Here is a 21,888-nt window from a genome sequence, read left to right on the forward strand (position 1 = left end):
ATTTTGTTGAAATAATTTGAAATTTGTTTAAATGTTCACTTTACTGGGATACTTAGAAAAAGTTATTAATAAATCATTTTTTACAAAATTTACTTTAGACTTATTATTGATTAGTATAAAATTAACCCTACAAGAAGAATTTAAAATTTAAAATATTGCAATATTATTGCTTATTAAAAAAATGTTTGATAACAGTATTTATTATTTTTTCTTCTAAACTTAACCTATCCGTTTTAGATCATGAATTATCAAAATATTTATAATTCTAATATTAGCTATAAAACAACTGTGTTTAATAGCTCATTTTTTAAATAAATTCACAGACAAAATAAATAAATAAATTATCAATCTATTAAATTTATCAACATTGGCATTTAGAATACTTAATCAAGTATGAATTTAATGGTTATTGTGATTTTATTGTAAAATAAATTAACCTGTGCTTGCTATTAAATATCAATGGTTGTTGTATTTACAAATTATTTGGTCTATTTAGTCATTATCAACAGTATCCAAAATTGTAAAAACTAGCCAATAATAAAAAGATAAATTATATAATAAATAATTCTGGATACCAGCAATCGTGTTACAACGGCCGTTAGTGACACGACATTTACAACTATTTACCCGAATCTTTTGTACTTCCTCTCTATTCTATACGAAAATAATTCAAGGTTTAGGACCCATAAATGTCCAGTTTCTACTTTGTTGTAAATTTTCCAATCCTTTATGTGAGGTGATCCATGGGACATTGTTTTATGTGATATTATGAAAAATTAATAGATATCATTATTGTGTTATATTTTTATAAGGTAACGACGCATCGTGACTCATAATTTTTGCGTAGCTAATAAACGAGTTGTTGTGTAATGTTCCAATTACTACGTGAAAATTACCAGGCTTATCGTTTCTTAACACGCCTAGTGCGTTTTCAAATTCGAGAAAATTAAATCGTTTGGTGTACACAAAGCAAAAATAAAATCGGTTGAAATCATTCCGACCAAATGACTCGCGATAACGTTAGTACACTGACTGCTGTTCTTACTCATCTGTGCATTGTCTGAATATTGAGCGCTACAGTACAGCTCTTATACGACTACTTAATTTACTAATATAAATACAAATAGCTCATTGTCGTACTTCGGTCTATTTTTCTCACGGATCGTGTCGTATCTGTTTATACTCTGCAACGTCAGACACATAGCATTGTCTTCAGTAATTGCATTTCGCGGAAAAAAACCAGCACTAAAATATTATTTATTCTAATTTTTAGTCACTATTATTATCGACATGAAGCGAGTAATTGCTTACACACTTCTCTAGAGAAAACTTGTTTAATGTGATAATTTGTGCGTGGGACGCGTCACCAATCGGAAACAAAATAATTTACTCGGAAGCCGGTTAGTTTCTTCTTTACACGAATGCCGTCGAAAACAACGCCTGTAAAGAACGTTGTTTTACGACAGTTTTTCACCGAACTACATTATAATTTTGCATCGCTTGTAATTATTATTATTCATAGCTTGGCTTAATTATAGTGTTTTTATAATTGTTTTATAGTTTGCTTTTAGATGGTAATCTTTTCGGGACCACTCCGCTTTAATAAAATATCATCATATAAGATGACGTGGACCATTATTATAATAATACATAAAATATATTGAATGTTTTCCAACGCCTTATTATCGACCCCTCGGGTATAGAATACCTATTAAGAAAATTTGTGATGTTAAACGAAAACGATCGATAAAAAATTAGCTGTAATAAAGTGTTGGACCAATTTAAAATACCATTTAATTTTTTTCCAAAGACAAACGATTGAGATGTACACAGATGAATTTTATTTGTTGTCAGAGTGCGTGTAATTACAGTTTTTATATCGAATATTATCATCGTTACACCCACCAGTAAGGTATGCATGGTATCATTGAAGAAACTCTTAATTTCGAATATCATTGTACCATGTGTTACACTTGTTTTTATGTTTTTAAGTATATGTGTAAATATATAATTATACAATAGCAGGTGGTTTTATGAAAACACGAGTGAGAAATATACTGAAATTATCCCACTCTCACCAAATATCGTGGTTGCAGTTAAGACACAGAAAACATAAAGTTATACATAAACACTGAAGATTTTGGGTATTTTTGAGTGTGTGTCAAGAGGGCTTCTGTGTGTACAATAAAATTGCCTCCATAGTGTCTCCGAAGTAGTTGCTTTTATGTTCCGACACTAGAGGAATAGTCATAACTATCGTTAAAAATAAAATGAAAAGTGCGCTACAAAAGTACTTGAAATCTAAAAATATTAAAAGGTTGTAAAATTAAATGTTGGTTTTAATCGCGTAGGACAATTACTATATAATTTTAGACTTAAAAGATTCGAGTTTACGTTACTGTGATAAATATTACTAACGAAAAAAAAAAACATCAAAAGTAATGGTAGAAAGATAGACTAGGGGAATACTAGTGACACTGGTTAACTTAAAAATGATTACACCAAAAAATAATTTAACAAGTAAAAATTATGGTAGTTGGGCCAAGTTTCCATCCTAGATGCATTCGACTTTTTCATTCTACATTTTGAACACTTTCAAACTAAATTTTAAATGTATTAATTACTACAAATTAAATTGATCGCTTAAAAAAAATAATACAATAACAATCAAACAATTTAATTAAAAAACAAGTCGACTAAGTATTAATATCACTTAACTAGAAAAAAATTGTCAAAGAAAATTTATGTATCTATAAATTTATTTTTATTTTGTAATAGTCGCTTTTTTGATGTGTTGGAATACTTTTAAGAACGAAACGATAGCTAAGATTTTACAGTTATTTTTCCTTACAACGTTTGTATGAAATAATTTATCGGTACATTTCAATCTATACATTTCACCAATTTTAGTTTTTTTCTGTCAAGCTTAACTTTTATAAACGGATTGCATTTTCAATCACAGTTTACATTCGAACTCATTCTTTTAATTTTTCGTTACTGTAAAGTTTTCTATATTTTACCAATACAACGTCAAAAAACATTTAGTTTGGAATCTACTTGACGTTTTAATAAAGCATTAATCTAAATTTTGTCATTGCTCTTACATTTCAATATTTCATTACATTATCTGTTGACATAAAATTAAGAGGGTTTTAGAAGTTAATAGTCTACTTTTTAGTGTGTTTTGTAATATTTTGTCGAATTAAAGAAGTAAAACAAAATTTGTAATAATTTTTTTAAAAACTTCTTTTCTTTTTTAATAAATTTTCAAAATTTAATTTTTACGAACATCAAAGAAATTTTTCTTTTTATAAAAAAAAATGTATTATAATACTATTATTTTTAATATTTGTTTATTCTTAAAGTAAAATATAAATGTTTAAATTTCAAAAGTTGCAAGTGAGAGAACAATAATATACAAATATATGGTTTTATCGATAGCACATTATCTACTAAATACTACCCATTTAACTGTCTAACCTTTCAAAGGTAGGTTTGTCTGAAAAGGTGTGACGTGTTGATCGTAACACATTATTGAAATGTTATTATCGTACAAGCATTCGTATCAATCAATTATTTATTATAAACAATGCTGCTATGTCTATAAAAACGCTTCTGGGGATTGTTACAAATATGATTTTTTATCCATGTTTTTTTAACATTGCTCTAATGGCAGAGATAGTGGAAAAATATTCAAAATTATACCAGTTTATGGAACCAACAGGTAGTAAATAGCTAAATTGAATAAATTAGTCGTTCGGTATTTAACACTATGGTGAACTCTTAAATACGTTACACGTGTTACCGTGTAGGAGTTTTAATGGGAAATAATAAAATATTAGCTTAAGGCTATTAGAAACTCTTATGCCTCCGCCGCATACTCGTATTAACTTAAGTTATTATTCAGTACTTAATTCTATTAATGATATTAAAATATATATGACATAAATCATTTATATAAAGTTGACTAACTTTCATTATCTATTTATGATTAATTTCTTCAGCATTTTCTCTTGTTTTAGGAAGAATTCTAATATGTTTATAATTTTAATTATATAAAAAAATATCAAAACTTTTTCAAAGAGTCAATAGTTCTAGAACAAAAACAACTGAATAATTGGTTTTATAACAAACAGTAAACATTATGAAAATAATATACACTGATATGCTTACGCTGACAATAACACAGTCATATATAGAAACATACGATCCACGTCTGTCAGTTGAACTGAACAAAATGCATTCGTTGTCATTCAGTATATAATTCTCAAAACAGTATTATTACAAGGTACATTTTTTATAAAAAACGTGTATACATACAGTAGTGTTATAATTCCTATAACAAATGCAAAAGAATTGAGTGATATATTGTTACCGTAAAATCAAAGAAATGAACCAAAAAAACATTACAATATTATTGGTTAATACTGCACTTTGAAATTATTTTAAAAACAATTTTTTTTTAATATGACAGTACAAATGTAATTAATTATAAAATAATTATATAACTAATTTTAGTTAATAATATATGTTATTTATAACTACGTGTATAATTTTTCAAATATTTACTTTCTATATAGAAACATACATATCATAAAAAAAATTTAATTACTTATGAAAAAAATTCATTCGTATTAATTGTCTTAATTTTAGAACTTCTAAATACATTTCAATTATATTTACTAAAAGCTTTTTTCGGAAATATAAGGAAATCAGTTTTGATTATCGGTCTATTAGAATATTTTTAATTATTTTGATAGTATAGAATTATTTGTAGCTAAAAATTAATTGATACTTTAGGTAATAGTAAATGAGGTGAATTGACACCATATTAAGGTTTTAAGGTTAAATGATACTATAATATAATTATTTTTATTAAATTAAAAAATGCAACGAATATAATAAAAATAAAATTATACTCATACATTTAAAAACCATTAATATTTTTCTTAAACATTGAAGTAAATGTAAATCTCATATAAAGTGTTATTTTATTATGTATTTCTTTGAAAAGTAATGCAATTTAAGTTTACCAGATTAAAAAGAAATGTTTAAACAATGTTTTATTCAGAAAAATGCAACTTAAGAATAATTTGAAATGATGTATTTTTATGCATTATTTTCAATTAAAACAATTAAAGGAGTTTAATGTAAACGAATAAAATATAATCCAAAATCAGCGTATTAAAAGTATTTTTACGTAGCATTAAAATTATTTTGTAGTAGAATTTTTAATTTAATAACATATAATTTGTCTTATTCAACTAGTCATGTAATACGGTTATGTTTTATACATTTAGCAAGATGATGTTTGTGAGTTTATCAATATTCTAATCAATTTGTATTAAGTGGATAAAATTTAAAAGGAATTAGATGGTTTATATTTTTGAATTTACTATTAAACGTCCAATTCTATTTGGAAAATTAGATTATACAACTAAATTGTATTGTATACAATAGTATTATATTATTAATGTTGTAAAAGAGGAATTATTGGTCTTTAAAAATAAATACAAACTGTGTGTAATTTTATACTTATTTATACTATTTCAGAGGTATACTTCATAATTGTTCAGTCAAAAAAAAAAACAAATAGCCAATATTTCTTAGTACTTATAATACAACATAATATTTTTATACTTAAGTACACTATACCTCACTCTCTTAAGCACGATAGATGGTTTTTGAATTGAGTATTGTTATTACAAGCGTATAAAGTAATCTAAAAGGTTAGGCCCGACTGGCGATCGAGCTCGTGCGCGTCCTTTTTATCTGTACTCCGGATCATACCACATATAGCACATACCAGTGGCAGCAACCATTCACCTGATTACTCGATTTACTTTTTAGATAATGTAAAAACGTACTTTAGGAACAGACAAAATTGACTAATCAAAATTCCGAAGGCTCGCGTGTTTTGAATAAAATAGTCTTCGTTATGTTTATCCAGTAAAGCTCCGATCAGTCGATATAATTTCTTTAAATTATGCGTCACTCTCTTACCGTCTCCGGATAGCATTTGGTTCTTATAATTCCATGAACAGTTTCTTTTTTAATTAATACAACTCGCTATCTTCATAAATTTTAATAACGATAATTTTTGTTTGTAGTGACGTGTAGTTATCTGTTCATACATTATATACAAGTTATACAATTTTAACGGTAAATATTTTATCAATAAAAAGATAAATCTCTGGAATAGTAGTTGTTATTTTTGTTAAATTCGATATTGTCTGTCAGAGTGGTTTTCAGTAACGAGTTGTTAGTTGAACGTCAGTTCGGGTTAGGTTACTATATAAAAACTGTACAAAAACAGAGGAAAATAAAATAGGTGTGTCGAGATAATTCGTCTGATCGCGTAGCCCGTGGGATTTAAATGCAGCTAGAAACCTCCTGTAAAGATTTTGTTGTTGGTTAGTTTTTTCAATTGACTCCAAAAGTATCCAACAGAGTTTACTAAAATCTATTTCGAACTATACTAGAGATTTTTTATATCTAATACTTCAATCGTTTAAATTATTACATTCATAATTATTTCATATCTCATAATGTTAAAATAAAAGACACTGTAATTGTATTTTGATTTAGTGATTTATTTTAGAAAAAATCTAATGTTACGATAAAAATGAAAAAAATACTTTTATTTTTGAACGTTATTTGTTTGAATAATAATATTCGATTAAAAAATATTTGATTTTTGATGATCAACTATTTTTTGCTTAATTAATTAATTCTGTTATTAAATATTTGTTATTATAAGGGCTTAGATTGTAATTACTTATAAATTACCAGATCCTAATTACAATTTAATTTTACAAATTGTTTAATTTATATTAATTATAATTATAACTATACTGTTTTGGGCATGCAATGTTTATTCATATTTTTAAACAACTATTTTGTATTATTATTCTTTTTTTATGAACTATAAAAGATTTAAACAAATAACATTTCTATTCGTCGTTGTTATTCAAACATGAAAAATCAATTGAATTTTTAGCCAATACAAGACAATAAATCAATTTAGTTAAAACAACCGATAATCTGTTATGAAAAGTATTCCGGGATTGAAATCGAATCAGTTTTATAGCAATTGCACTTTTTTTCAATGCCGAATAGCAAACACGAATAGCCAACTATTGAATGAGGATTAGGAAACACCGTGTCACAAAAATATACTTATGTTAATTGGTACTGCATCTATACAATAAGGGCCTGTGTAAAATACCTTTCAAACAATACCAATAGTATATAGTTTTTAGTTCGTGTAAATCGAAATTTGCTTGTGAAATAATAACGACATTGCATGCCGAGTACATGTATTTAGGAAGTAGTAGTCAGAGTGGTGTGTGAGGTATCATTGTGATAGGCGAACGATTGAGTCTGTACTAAGAAATAACAAACCACAGTAATATTAGTAGGGCGCCTACACGCCTTAGCTGATGGATCACCGGCGGATCTAAATCATGCGCAAGTCTTTTATACACGCCAGTCGTTACATTGTATTACGTTCCATTTTGCTTGTGTTTCTTCCATTTTATTCGTGTTCCGAAAAGGTGGTACGTAACCCGTTTCGATAATAAATAACTTCTTTTTATACAACTACAGCACGTCTTCTTCATTCAATAAGGTGACTGATATTGTGTCGTTATATTATACTCGATAAGCGGCAAGAGAACTTGTCCGGTATCTATAATGGAAATGATGTGCCCCGTGTTGAATTAATACACGGCCAACACGCCACTCTTTTGGCTCTTTTATCTGTTAAATTATTTTTATTCCTTACATTTTAGTCGCTTCTACATCAGTGAGATACATTTTTCAGTCAATACTCAAACGCCTTTTTTGGAAAATCCTTTGGCAGCTGCATCAGTCAATAGAATTATGGTTTGGCTAGCAAGGCTATATTATGATTTGTTTTTGCACTCGACCGACCACTAATAGCCCTAGACATCCGGCGAGACAGTCCAGACAAGCGGCAATGACTGCTGAACATTATTAAATCAACCCCACGCTCGCTGATCAGTTCAGATGTATCATTATTTATTACCAGATCTCAACATTAGGTTATGAGACTCAACACTCGATATCAATGTTTATATATATATACTTTGATTCCGTTTGTTTCCTTGCGCACATTGTCTTATAGCTGTTTAGGATATCCAAGTGGACTCTCCAAAAGCTCATTTCCGTACATTAGCGTTTATATTTTTTCATACATGTGATTATTTATTATACAAGACCCGCCTTACTAAAATTTTATGAATTCAACGACAGTTCTCTCGGGACATGTATAAATTATAATTATGTAAAATATTGTATATACTATAAATTTAAGGCTAAACGTTTAGTATTACTTAGAAAATACAGTGTAATGAATATATGTTACATATGAATATACATGTTCGTTAATAAAATCATTGTATCCGATTTTTTTTAGAATACCAAAGATTTCATTTAAAAAATTTGCTTCCGATCATCAAAAAGAAAATCTATAAATGAAATTTTATCAAGTAAAGTTTGGGATTCAATTAACAACTATGATATCGCATGTTATATGTTCAGTAAAAATAAAGTAATAATTAAAAAATTATATAAAATCTTTTACACTTTATTGACGTTTTTCAAAATACTAATAACATTCAACAATTTTTTTTTGTAATAAATTTTTTCAAATTTCATCATGTTTACCATTTTTTGAAAGTATATAAATAATATCAATAATTTTATTACTCGTATACATCAAAACATTTTAACTTCAATGCAAAGCTGAGACGGTATTGGTTTTACTATGTGTTTTTTTTTTGTGTCTTTTACCACTTTTTCTCAGCTCTCGCCGAACCCATTTCTTTCAACGATACGTCAAAAGATCACAAATCGTAACTAGTCGAAGACATTACCCTCAAAAATTGAAAAAATTTCCCTCGTTTCCCGTAAATGGGGGAAACCTCCAAAAAAATTACAAATTTAAAAATCACTAATTTTCGAAATTTTTTCAATTTTTTTTACTTAAAACTGCCATACCTTTTTCATAAATGATTATATCAATAAACTGTTTATAGATGCATAACGTCTTTACCTTTCATTTGGTATATTTTTTTTATAAATCTGACCCTTTACCTGCCCACAGAGAGGATTTAAAATTACAACTTTTTCACAAAAAATTAACTTTTTCATCTTAACTTTTGAAAGTGTTGCAGAAAGTCTGACACTTTTATATATAACTTAAATTAAAGCTAATATAATATACTTTATCATGAAAAAAAAAAATGTTATTTTTTCTTCATGGTGAAAATGGCTACTGAATGCTATAACTTATTGAAAAGTGTATAGATCAATACAATTTTTTTATGAGAAATAATATTTATATCCCTCTTTCATTCAACATACTTTATCTTAATCAGAATATAAATAAGGAAATAGGAGATCATATAGCTTTTAGAATAATGCACCAATTTTTAAAATTAAACTAAAGATTTACTTCGAAACATTTTTAATGATAGTGATTTTAATCACTGTCAGATATCATTATACTTGACCCAACTATACCATGTCACCACTGTGCCGTGACCCCCCTGTGCTGGGTTTTTTTTTATTTTAACGTTATTGTTTTATGAAAAGAGACTCTTTTAACACTAGTGACGCGATTTCTCTTTAAATAATAATCTTGCGTGGAAAATGTTTTTCGGTATTGCTAGTTTCATAATATTTTTAATTTATAAATTTATTTGTAAGTTATTAATTACTTTTTTAATTCATCTCTTACGCCTTATATGGCCAACCCAACCTTTAGTTTATGATATTATTACTATTTTTATTTCTGTGATCTAAACTAATATTAATACAGTTTTAAATATATATTCTGAGACATTACATTTGACATAGTTAAATTTAACTGAACGAGTTTTATCAACAGCAAAAACTTTTATTTAATGTTATTATAAGATGACACATTTGTGTAATGTATAAATTAAACGATTGATAGATTCCGGTAACAGTGCCAGTCGTAATAATTACATTAAGTTTCTATGGGAGCGTCATAATACACATATTTTATGTACATATTTAAGTATGAATAAGACAACCTCTCAATGTAATCCATCATTTACAATTCCAACAACTTTCAGCCCCTATTGTCAGAATCTCATTTAATGAGTATTAGTATTTCAACTTCATCACCTCCATGTTAGTGTGAAGTCAATTAAACATCAACCACAAAAAAAAAATTGTTATTATTTTTATAAAATATGCTATATGTCAATTTTTTAGAAATTAGAAGTCCAAATTAAATATCATAGGCAATGGTTTGTCAAATTCTGCTTAAAAAATATATCATCAAACTTTTTACGTTTATAACAATAAATACCACCTGCGTTTTTACTTCAAGAGTTCTGTTTTATGTTATGTCCCATCGGGATAGATTAAGCGGCTACTACCAATCTTTTTTATTCCTCATACCCGAAAGATGGCAACAAAAATGGTGGTAATTGTTATACATTGTATTCTCCAATTCCAAAGAAACGGTAATATTTCATATCAAACTTTAAGAAAATAGAAAAAACCTTTTCCCCATGGAGTTTCATATACGTATTTTAGATTCATTCAATCAAAGCTGTACATTAGATCAACAAATGGTCATTTTGACTTATTCTATTTTTGTTAAATCTGGTAGCAAAAACAATGCACCTATGACTTATTATGATATTAGTACAATTTTATACTAATCAATACTTCGTTTATTGAAAATATGAGCCTTTTATTTTAATGATATTAATATAGATCTTAAAATGCAAATGTATATCTAGTGGCATAAATACAAAAAATATTTATGATATTTATATGAATATTCGAGCAAATTTGCACCTAAAATTTGTCAAATAATTATAATGATATATTTTTTTAATTATTTATAAACTAATTTCATAAAAATGGGTTTTGAGATTTTTCATAATTTGTATAGAGAAAGTTATTATCTGTCATGTACCATATATAATTAATTCATTTTTATGGCTTCGTAATATTTTGTATTTCTATAGTTTCTTAATGTTTTTGCATTCCTATGGGCTCTTATGTCTTGCTTTTCTATGGCTTCGTAATATTTTACTTTTCTATGGCTTCTTAATTTTTTACATTTCTATGGCTTCATTATATTTTATATTTCTATGGCTTCTTAATTTTTTTGCTTTTTTATGGCTTCGTAATATTTTGTATTTCTATAGTTTCTTAATGTTTTTGCATTCCTATGGGCTCTTATGTCTTGCTTTTCTATGGCTTCGTAATATTTTACTTTTCTATGGCTTCTTAATTTTTTACATTTCTATGGCTTCATTATATTTTATATTTCTATGGCTTCTTAATTTTTTTGCTTTTTTATGGCTTCGTAATATTTTGTATTTCTATAGTTTCTTAATGTTTTTGCATTCCTATGGGCTCTTATGTCTTGCTTTTCTATGGCTTCGTAATATTTTACTTTTCTATGGCTTCTTAATTTTTTTCATTTCTATGGCTTCATTATATTTTATATTTCTATGGCTTCTTAATTTTTTTGCTTTTTTATGGCTTCGTAATATTTTGTATTTCTATAGTTTCTTAATGTTTTTGCATTCCTATGGGCTCTTATGTCTTGCTTTTCTATGGCTTCGTAATATTTTACTTTTCTATGGCTTCTTAATTTTTTTCATTTCTATGGCTTCATTATATTTTATATTTCTATGGCTTCTTAATTTTTTTGCTTTTTTATGGCTTCGTAATATTTTGTATTTCTATAGTTTCTTAATGTTTTTGCATTCCTATGGGCTCTTATGTCTTGCTTTTCTATGGCTTCGTAATATTTTACTTTTCTATGGCTTCTTAATTTTTTTGAATTTCTATGGCTTCCTAATTTTTTGCATTTCTATGGCTTCTTAATTTTTTTGCTTTTTTATGGCTTCGTAATATTTTGTATTTCTATGACTTTTAAAAAATAATGCATTTTTATGACTTTGAAATATTTTACATTTCTACAGTTTTTAAAAATTATTGTACTTCGATTGCATTTTAGTATTTTGAATTACTGTGGTTTCTTTAAGTTCCTAACTTCATTAAAAATATTAAATATTGTAAAAGATTTGTAAAAAAATTGTTCTACTAATAAGTTTTCTCCAGGAAAATGTATAACGTCACGTTAAAATGCTTTCATTGTAAGGACGAAATTTAAGCTTTTAAATGGGACACCAAAATAAATCTAAAATAAGAGACAACGAGAATTTTACATCACCAAGTTCTTGTAATCATGACTGGTTGCATTTTATTGATTGCAAAAAGTTGGGATAGATAAAATTAGAGAATAAAAACGCACTCTAAGTGAACACTCTTTAAAGTTTGTAATAACTAGTTAATATTATTTTGAGAGATTATTTATGTTATTTCATGAAAAGAATGTTCTTCTCAGAAGAGTAAATTTAAAATTGTTAGGTACTTTAATAATGATGATGACATGGTCTTATGTCAACTTCAGAAATCATTGAATAATAAAGAAATGTGCCAGGTATGGTAACGTGTACTTGGATAACGTCCAATATCAGGGTGATGGGCTTAACACGCACATATACACGCATAAACCTCGAAAAGCACATTTGTGAGTATGCAAAGTGGTGTTTTGTGTTCACTTTACATATCCGTATTTCTTAGTATGTACCGCGTCACCCTCCAACAGTATATCCAAAGCTTATCGAGGACCTAATATACTATTCTGGTAATGTCGCACCCGTCGTCTGTCGGTGCCAAACGATATCGGAAATTCAGCAACATTTTGTACGACGAGCGTGCGCCCGACTTTGTGCATGGCACCGATTGCCCAAGGCGCTAACAAATTATACGGTTCTACTGCCAAACCTGATATTAAACAGAAGCCTTATATCTTATTATACTACCCTATACTTTTGTACATTAATCGAGTTCATTGGATGGTTCAGTTCAAATAATGTGATAACGCACCGCTGCTGCACTGACTCGACGTAATCAAAATGTATGGTCCGACACGCGTATGTTTTTTTGTAAAAATCTTATTGCAAAAAGATGAGACGGTGAAAGAAACAAGCGGATTCAAAAGTTATACCATTTGTCATAGCAACTGCAAAATAATAATCGATTTAAACAAGTCCAACGAGTAAGCCTTTTCTTGGTACATCGATTATAATTACAATTATATAACTTGGGTCAAGCAATAGAATCTTAAGTTCAAAATTATTATAATTTAATTTTCTTAGAACTTACACAGTTACACAATTCTTTATAGCAAAGAAATGAATTAACAAAAGGTACATAACAAATGAAATGAAGGGATACGACCGTTTCTTTAATTACAACACAACAGCTCGGTGCTTCGTTTTATTCGACTCAACAAATAATTAAAATTATTTTGGTATTAATGTCAGCGTAAAAATTTCTAAGAGTTTATCCTTTCAAATTTATGATAATATTTAAATAATCAGAATATTCAATTTCATAAAACAATATAAAATACATGACACTGTTTTTTTTTAATATGTAATTATTATATATATATATAATTTAAATTTGTTATTTCTAATAACTTTTTTCAGTAAAATATTATGTTGGCTCTAAACGTTACTCGCAACAAATCTATAAACGGCACACTGTTCATAAAATTTAAATCAATATATTGTATACAGTAGCGTATCTAGGGATTTGTCTTGGGTAAGATTTTACATTACAAGTGTTTTTCTCATTACCTCCTCGTTGAATTAAAATCATTAAACTTTATATTTTGGAGATGGTTTACCAGATCCCTCTTCCGTAATTACGTTTCAGATTATAAGATGAATTTATCAATAAAAAAAATTACTCTTTTGGTTTGATAAAAATTGAGTACTCTGTTAATCTTAACGTAATATTTGTAATTGTTATCACTTTACAGAAAAAAATTACAATTTTCAGTTACTAGACAGTCAATCAAAAAAATGTGACACGTCTAGTTAAAATTTAAAATAATAAATAAATAATTAATCAAGTCTTACAAGTTAATTAATTAATATTTAATTAAATATATTATGATTAATATAAATTATTCATTAAAAATAATTTATACAATAGGTACGAGACTATATATTCGTACAAATACAAAATGTCACATTAATAACAAATATTTAACATCTGTTGTAAGTTTCAAAACATAAGCTTTTTGACATGAGTAATAACTATCTCTTGTACATAAACTCAAATACCAGCAAAAAATAAACTTCAAACTTAACTATAAGCATGCCAAGAACGTTATGTTAATTAGAAAATGTTAAATATTCTCCAGTACCTAATTGAGTAAACAAAAAACGACTACACAAGTTAGTTCGCGGCTTTTATGCCGGTCAAAGTGTTAACGAAATTTAACAAGCTGGCAACCTATTTTCATACCACGTTTAAAAAGTTAAATGTAATGAAGAGTTTTCCTTAATATTATTAAATTACACTTTTAAAATATAAGTTTAGTATTAAACTGCATAGTCGTTTTACTTATAAACTCTAGTTAGGTCCACAATATTAAATCATTTTATCATGTATGTTTAACAATACTATTTATAATACATTATTATATTACAAACGACATTTGTCCAAAAAAGTATAGGCTACGCTACAATTATCATCATTTTAATAATGTTAAAATGTCATTGAATTTACTAAAATTCTAAAGTACTTTCGATTAATTGTGTATTGTGTAATTAATGTAGCTATTGTTATAAAAATTTTCCCACAAAAAATATTAATATGAGGCAATAATAAAATTTTAAAATGAGGTTTAGCATCAGTTTTTTTAATAATTTACGTTAAATTAAAAAAGACAAATGAATGAACTTTTTGTAAATTAATAATTATCTAATATCTACCATAAATTGAGTTCTTATAATTCCCGTACTTTTTTTTTGTTAAAATCATGCATTTTTTGATCAATGAAGTACATAAGCTTGTATTTCATTTGGATTATTTATAAAAAAATTATACATTTTTTTATAAAGTAATACGATTAATATAATAATAAAAGTATTCAATACTCCTATTAGTACATAAAACATGTATTTTGCACCTGAATAATTTTCTGGTTCTTGCAGCTTTTTTGAAATAATGTCAAAACATAAAGTACGCAGTTGTAAGTGCACAGCCAGTTGGGTCGATAGTTGTAATAGTAATAACAGCGACCGACATTAATAATTAACGGTTTTCAGTAAAGCTCAATGACTAATATCGAAACAACCAGGTACATTTTTCTGAGAACAAAATAACATGTGTACGACAAATTTTGATACCGAACTACGAGATAATTTTATGAGGTTGTTAAAAATTTAATGTTTGGAAATACTATTTTATCAAAATAGGTCAACACATAAATGTTTGTTCTCCTATAAAAGTCTAATAGATATTTTGGTTCAAATTAGAGCACATTTTTGAAACTTGTTTTATATTACTCATCTACTAATCGATCAGTATGTGTATAAAGAATAATTTCTTTAAAATTCAGTGTTTAGTAATGTTTTTATTTTTAAACTTTCGTACTAAAGTTTGTATATTAAATATTTATTTACTTTAATGCTGTTTTGGATTATTTTCTTTCTATATTTATAATTTAAACCTTAAAATTCTTGCTTCTTAAAAACTTTTTAACAGTTAAATCATAAATTAAAGTATTTACAATATTTTTGCGCTACAATCTTTTTTGAACGATTTAAACAAATCAAAATAAAAGTGCTTTACATTATTAATTTAATTTTATTAAATTTACAAAGTGTAACAATGTTTTAGTTCAGCATATATATTTTTTGAACAAGTTTGTTTACCCTTTAATCTAGTTATATTATTTATTTAAACTTTCAGGTCTAACTTTACTATAAATATACTATTTATGGTTAGATATATGTTGTCAGTTATGATAATTTGTACAGCAGTCAATAAAGTATGCTTATCAATAGCTAAACATTAATTATCATAACACGCATTATACTTTAAATAATTTTAAATTGTGTATAAGTTGCGCAGTTATTATTCCTAATCAGTTAGGAAGCTTTTCTCAAAATACAGAAAAGATAGAAGAGCAGATGCTTGCGTTCGAGCCTTTTATGCGATAAATGTATTATAAATAGAGTAAACCTGTTAACCATAAGCGTAAATAGAGGGGCTTAGTCCCTCCAAAATTTCAGGGAAACTATTTGTAATATTATACAAAAATTATTTTCGGTAAAGGGGAAATTAGACATAAGTCCTTCTAAAAGTTTTGTTAAAGATGCGTATATCCATCATGTAATCGTATACATGTAATTTTTATTTTGACATCATAATATTTAAGTATTTACTGTTCAAAATAATAAATAATCAATGGTTTAAGTTTACAAATTTTATATGGTCAATAAATATCAATACGTTATGCTATGAGATTAATTTATATAGCGTTTTTTATAGTTTCCTGCTACAATTCAACCATTTTGCATTTTTGCTTAATAGTTATTTCTCAATATTGACTTAAGAAAACACGATGACTACATACTATGATAAATTATAACCTATCTATTTCACATTGTATTTGCATTAACTTGACGAGCTTTTAGACCATTTTTAGAATGTAGCGGAAATAAATGTCAACTATGTTATATATTATTGTTCTCTCTCTGCCAATTTTCAAAACTCATTCGTTGCGTTTACATTTTCATACTTAAATTTTCCTACGTCACCATTGCGGAAGTTATTTGCTTTGCCAATTTTCATACTCTCTTGTCTAGTCTCCAGCTGCATAATCCGCGACCCTTTCAGTTTTGTTATCCAATTTAAATAAATTTGCATCTCTTCCACGGACCTTTTACCCTGAATTCGCACACTTAAGTCATAGTTCAATACGCAAACAAGTATACGTGACCGGAATAAACCTATGCGATTTTGGCCGGACAGAATTATTATTAGCCATCTCGTCTCTTTCTTTTATTCGTCTTACTTTGTTAAGCTCTTTCACTCTTTTGCTTTCTTTTACTCAATTGCTACTAGCCTCAGTCACTCTACTATTTATGTTAAGTTTTTCACTCGTATGCACAATGTTTTTTCGTCTCAAAGAAAAACAAGAAATATTGTGTTAAAAACAATTTCAACAGAAAAAATCATTTAAATTGCTTTTGTGTTTAAAAGATTAAATGATCAGTATACTAAGATTTTGTTAAAAAAAACTACGGTAGTAATAATATTCAGTCAACTTCTTAATCATTGTGCGATTCTACATAAAAAAGTTTGTTCGTTAAAAAATATTTGTGTTCAATATTAAAATGATTTACTTTTTTATCGTTAAATAATAAAATTTTTCATTGTTTCTACTGATAAAATTACCACCTCAAGAGCACTCATATATAAACTCACTATTGAATTAACAATTATTTTCTAAACTGTTTCTAAAGCTACTATTTTGTAAATAGTGATTACTTTTTCATATTTACAATTTATATCTTGTTACAGAAATATAGTAATATATAGAGATACATTGCAACACAACTATAAGATTATTTTAAGTTTTACGTTCATCACAGCATGTCTACATGAGATAAACGTGGCGCCTGTCTTGCAGTTGACGGTTATTCCACCAAATGTAATAAACTGATAGGAAACTACCCATCATAAGTTTGATACACCGTAGTATATAAAATAAATATAATGATTATTTGTTAAAGTTTACAGGAAAAATATATTCTTAGAATTTTTACTAGTGTAGGGAGAATATTATTTAAAATTTTTAATCAAATGGGGATGAATGTGCAAATGTGAAAAGGTTCGACAGGGTATCAAATTAATTGTCATAATATTTGTATACCTCGAATAAAAATATTTATTGTTAAATTATTTTACAACTTTTTTGTTGGAATAAATAAGTTCATTGATAGTTTAAAGAAAAAAGTTTTTTTTTACTCTAAATACGAATAAATAAAAATTACTGCATGTAAAACATTTTTTGATGTTTGACTAAGTATTTATGTTTGAATGATACCTATAAAATGAATACACTGAATTATTTTCCATTCGTTGGATTTAGTATAAATTACTTTTTTAATACTTTTTTCTTGGCATTACAATTCTTTTAATACTACGAATAGTATAATAATTTTCTTCTAAAATACGAGTATTGTATATTTTAGTAGAAAATTTTTTCAATTTTTAAGGGTAATATCTTCAACTAGATACGATTTGTGATCTTTTGACGTATTATTGAAAGATATCGGTCCAGTGAGAGCTGAGAAAAAGTAACAACAGACATAAAAAAAAAAAACACATCATAGTAAAATTAATACCTTCTCAGCTTCGTATCGTAGCTAAAAAAAAATACTATTTACTACGTTAAAAAAACAATATTAAAATTTTCTTTATAAAAATTGAATAATTTTTTGTTTTATCAATAATTGTATATTTATAATTATTAATTAATTGAAAACATATAACAATTTTTTTTTAATTACAGGCTTGTGCTGGAGAAACCTGGGTAAATATCTCAACCAAGAACACAGTGAAATTTGTAATCATTTTTGAAAAGAAAAGAAGCACAAGTATCTTACAGTGATATGGCTTCGTCTTCACTGATGCTAGTCGTTTTTGTTAATTTGGTAAAAAAAAATATAGATACATATTTTTTATTATTTTATATACTTGAAATTTGCAATGAAACTTTTTCAGTTTTATTCAATAAATGACACTTTTCGATCAAGCTTTATATCCTTAATGAGAGTACAAAATAAATAAAAAATATATTGTTATATTATATTTTATAAAAAATCTTGAAATTTTACCATTCAGGGAGAAATACGGTAAACAACATTGATATTCGTGGATAGGTACACAAATTATCACAAATATCACCGCGAATGATATTATACAGGGTGTTCAGTAAATAAGGAAACGAATTTCTATTGTACTCATTGTTTGTAACAATTTAACTGTTTCCTAACTTACTGAACAACCTGTATACATAGTTTTGTATACTTTATTACAAAAAATGTAACTAATTTATACACGGATGGTTCAAGCAACGCCTACATAGCTTATCACACTTAACCATCAACGAATAATTTACAATGAACAAGAATAAAAACAAATAATATTGCATGGACACCCGCAGACATGGGGATGTCTAGCATTACATGAGTACAATGGTACTTACCTCATGTAATACAATGATGCATTCGGGGAAGTTTTATATTGTGTTTGATTTACGTTTGATTCTCATCACATATTTTACATTTTTGAAGTATCCATTACAAATTTTCCAAAACAATGGATCGTATTTATCATACGTACAAACTATATTATTCATCTTCAAACATAATAAATAAACAGACAAATTTTTTAATAACCAATTTTATATACAGAGTGTTCAGTAGGTAAGGAAACAGGTAAATTGTATAAACAATGAGAATAATAGCAACTCGTTTCCTTAATTACTGAACATTCTATATAATTCAACTGGAAAATTTATCATTGGATCTATAATGATTCTGTTAAATTTAGTTACCTACGGATGTGTTGTACAAAATTTATAAGTAAACATTATGTGAAATTTATGCAGCTTTTAATATTATGAAATATTTTTTTTTATAGCTATTTTTATTGAATTAAATACGTTCATATACCATTAATACTTAAACGGATTAACCGTTCTCATTTCCTCTTGAAAAAAAAACATCATCACAGTCATTTTCCTGTTAAATTAAAACATCCCCTGAATCATGTACACAAAAAGTTACATTTTTATTAAAAGTTATTAAACCAAGTGATGAACAAAATTAAAACAACCGTAAATAAAATAAAACAAAACACTCTTTGTTTCTTATAAATTTCATACTCTTACCGGGTTTCGCTATGATTACTTAACAACTGACGGGGAATTAATATAATATTGTTATATTTTGATCAGTCTAGTTTCTCTCAAAAATTTGTATCACATAAAAATAACTACATTGAAAGTTTTTGAATCATTTATGGAAAACAATTCAATTTACCTTATATATAACAGCTAAAGCCTAACAGACCGTTTAGGATTTTAGTGCCTATTTATAGTATTGAACGTTTATTTCTAATATATTTTTCATCCGTATCATATAATAAAATAATACTGTAGAAAATAGTATCGTTTGTGAAGAGTATAGTTGGTTGAAAAATAAAGTTTCATCGTAAAATTTTAAATTAATAACAAAAACAAAAAATTGAAACATGTAAAAAGTAATCATACCAATTGCAAATGATAACGGTTTTACTTTTTAAATTAAAGTAATTTAAAAATTAATTTTAACTAGGTTTTTCTTTATTAGCAATACATTTTTTGTTCATAAATTTAAAACAATTATCTAATTAATTAATAAACATACCTAACTCACTTCACTTAATTTTGGTTTTTCTAATCCCTGTTGTTGAGATCAAAGTTATTTTGTCCATTAATATGCTATTAATTTTTTATTAGAGTGAATGCCTTGTTAATTTTTAACGTTTGAAAGTACACAACTATGTGTTTGTCGTACGCAACTTGACTGGCACTTTGATGAAAATAATTTGTTATTCTAAGTATTTCAGTTTCAGCCATAAAAAACATTTAGCTTATATCCTTTAAGCCTTTAGCTATTTACTGAGTGACAATAAAAATTTGTGTTTTGGCACAGTATTGCAGCTGGTGTTGATAACTTAACAAAACAGGACGGTCGTAACGATTATTATCAATATCTAATGATTAAGTATTACAAAATTTATGCAATAACTTATTACGAATTGATAAGATAATGGCAACAATTTCGAACTTCCAAAACATAAATATTTAGTTATCACGTGACATATATCTTTATCGTTTTATACTACAATTTTTATACATTATACATGTAATTCATTAAGAATACTACCTCTCATTTTTTTTTTTGTTAAATAATGATTTCCAATAGAATTGTACAGATTTACATTATCTTTATTTTTATGAACCATAGTAAATATCATGTTTGTATAATAATATTTATAGGGTACATTTTAGGAGACGTTATTTCAAAAGTTAAATAGAAACTCATAGCTATTATTTTTCTAATGAATGGACTTAATATAATTTAAATATTCGATAACCAGTTTTGAAATATCACTATTTAGTTAATATAATTTTTTAATTTCTGTGAAAGGAGACTGCGTAGAATTCTTATCTATGCATTATAGTAAAGACGGTACGTCGCTTAACACTTACTTGATTCTAATATTTACTAATTTTAAATATCTGAAATAGTAATTTAACAAAGCTGGTTGTTGACTAGTCAGATTATATTTAACCCATGTCTCATTTAATAGTAAAAAATAATATAAGAATAATAGTGTCCAATTAACTTTCAAAAATTACTCCTAAATTTTATCCTTAAAAATAATTTTTACTTGCAATAAACTTGATATGTACTAAGGTTCATAAATCTGTACATTTTTATGAAGAAAAAATTTTAACGAAAAAGGAGATATAAAAGATTCATATCTAATATTTGAGATTTATGAAAAATTATATATATTTTTTTTCGACAAAATCATAGTATTGTGATATTATGTATAGGAGAATACTAAATATCATCATTAGTTTCAAGAAATTAACTATACAAAGGCATACATCACACGAAGCTCTCAATCTCATTTCATTAATTTAAATTATATTTTAATGTTTAGCTAAAATATTTTGATCTGTATTCACAAAATAATGTTTACGGAATTACATAGTTAGTCTTCGTGATTTTTTAGCGTATTGTTTAACATAAAGGCATTTATCAAATTTTGTTTACATTAATAATTATATTATACTGTATGATTAAATATACGGTAACATTAAGTAATATAAATCAACGCATTAGATAAACTATGAATAAATCAAGCTAA

At 26.5% G+C, this 21,888-nt stretch overlaps 1 protein-coding gene across 9 annotated transcripts in view; it reads left to right on the plus strand.

Moving 5' to 3' along the window:
- LOC126904869 (protein madd-4) overlaps positions 1-21,888 on the plus strand; it is a 104,070-nt gene that overhangs the window by 25,794 nt on the left and 56,388 nt on the right. For 4 of the 9 annotated variants that reach the window (XR_007703839.1, XM_050684189.1, XM_050684188.1 and 1 more), the window contains exon 2: positions 18,473-18,614. Coding sequence is in view for 8 of the 9 variants with exons in the window: in XM_050684189.1 (XP_050540146.1) it covers positions 18,573-18,614 (42 nt within the window). In the remaining variant the exon portion in view is untranslated. Of the gene's footprint in view, positions 1-8,458; positions 8,576-15,134; positions 15,248-15,302; positions 15,321-15,796; positions 15,815-15,922; positions 15,941-18,472; positions 18,615-21,888 lie in introns of those variants that run through there. The other 5 variants (XM_050684184.1, XM_050684183.1, XM_050684185.1 and 2 more) reach the window with 5 other exon arrangements.

Source organism: Daktulosphaira vitifoliae, unplaced genomic scaffold, assembly GCF_025091365.1.
Source record: "Daktulosphaira vitifoliae isolate Bord-2020 unplaced genomic scaffold, ASM2509136v1 Scaffold_4, whole genome shotgun sequence".
NCBI classification, from domain to species: Eukaryota; Metazoa; Arthropoda; class Insecta; order Hemiptera; family Phylloxeridae; genus Daktulosphaira; species Daktulosphaira vitifoliae.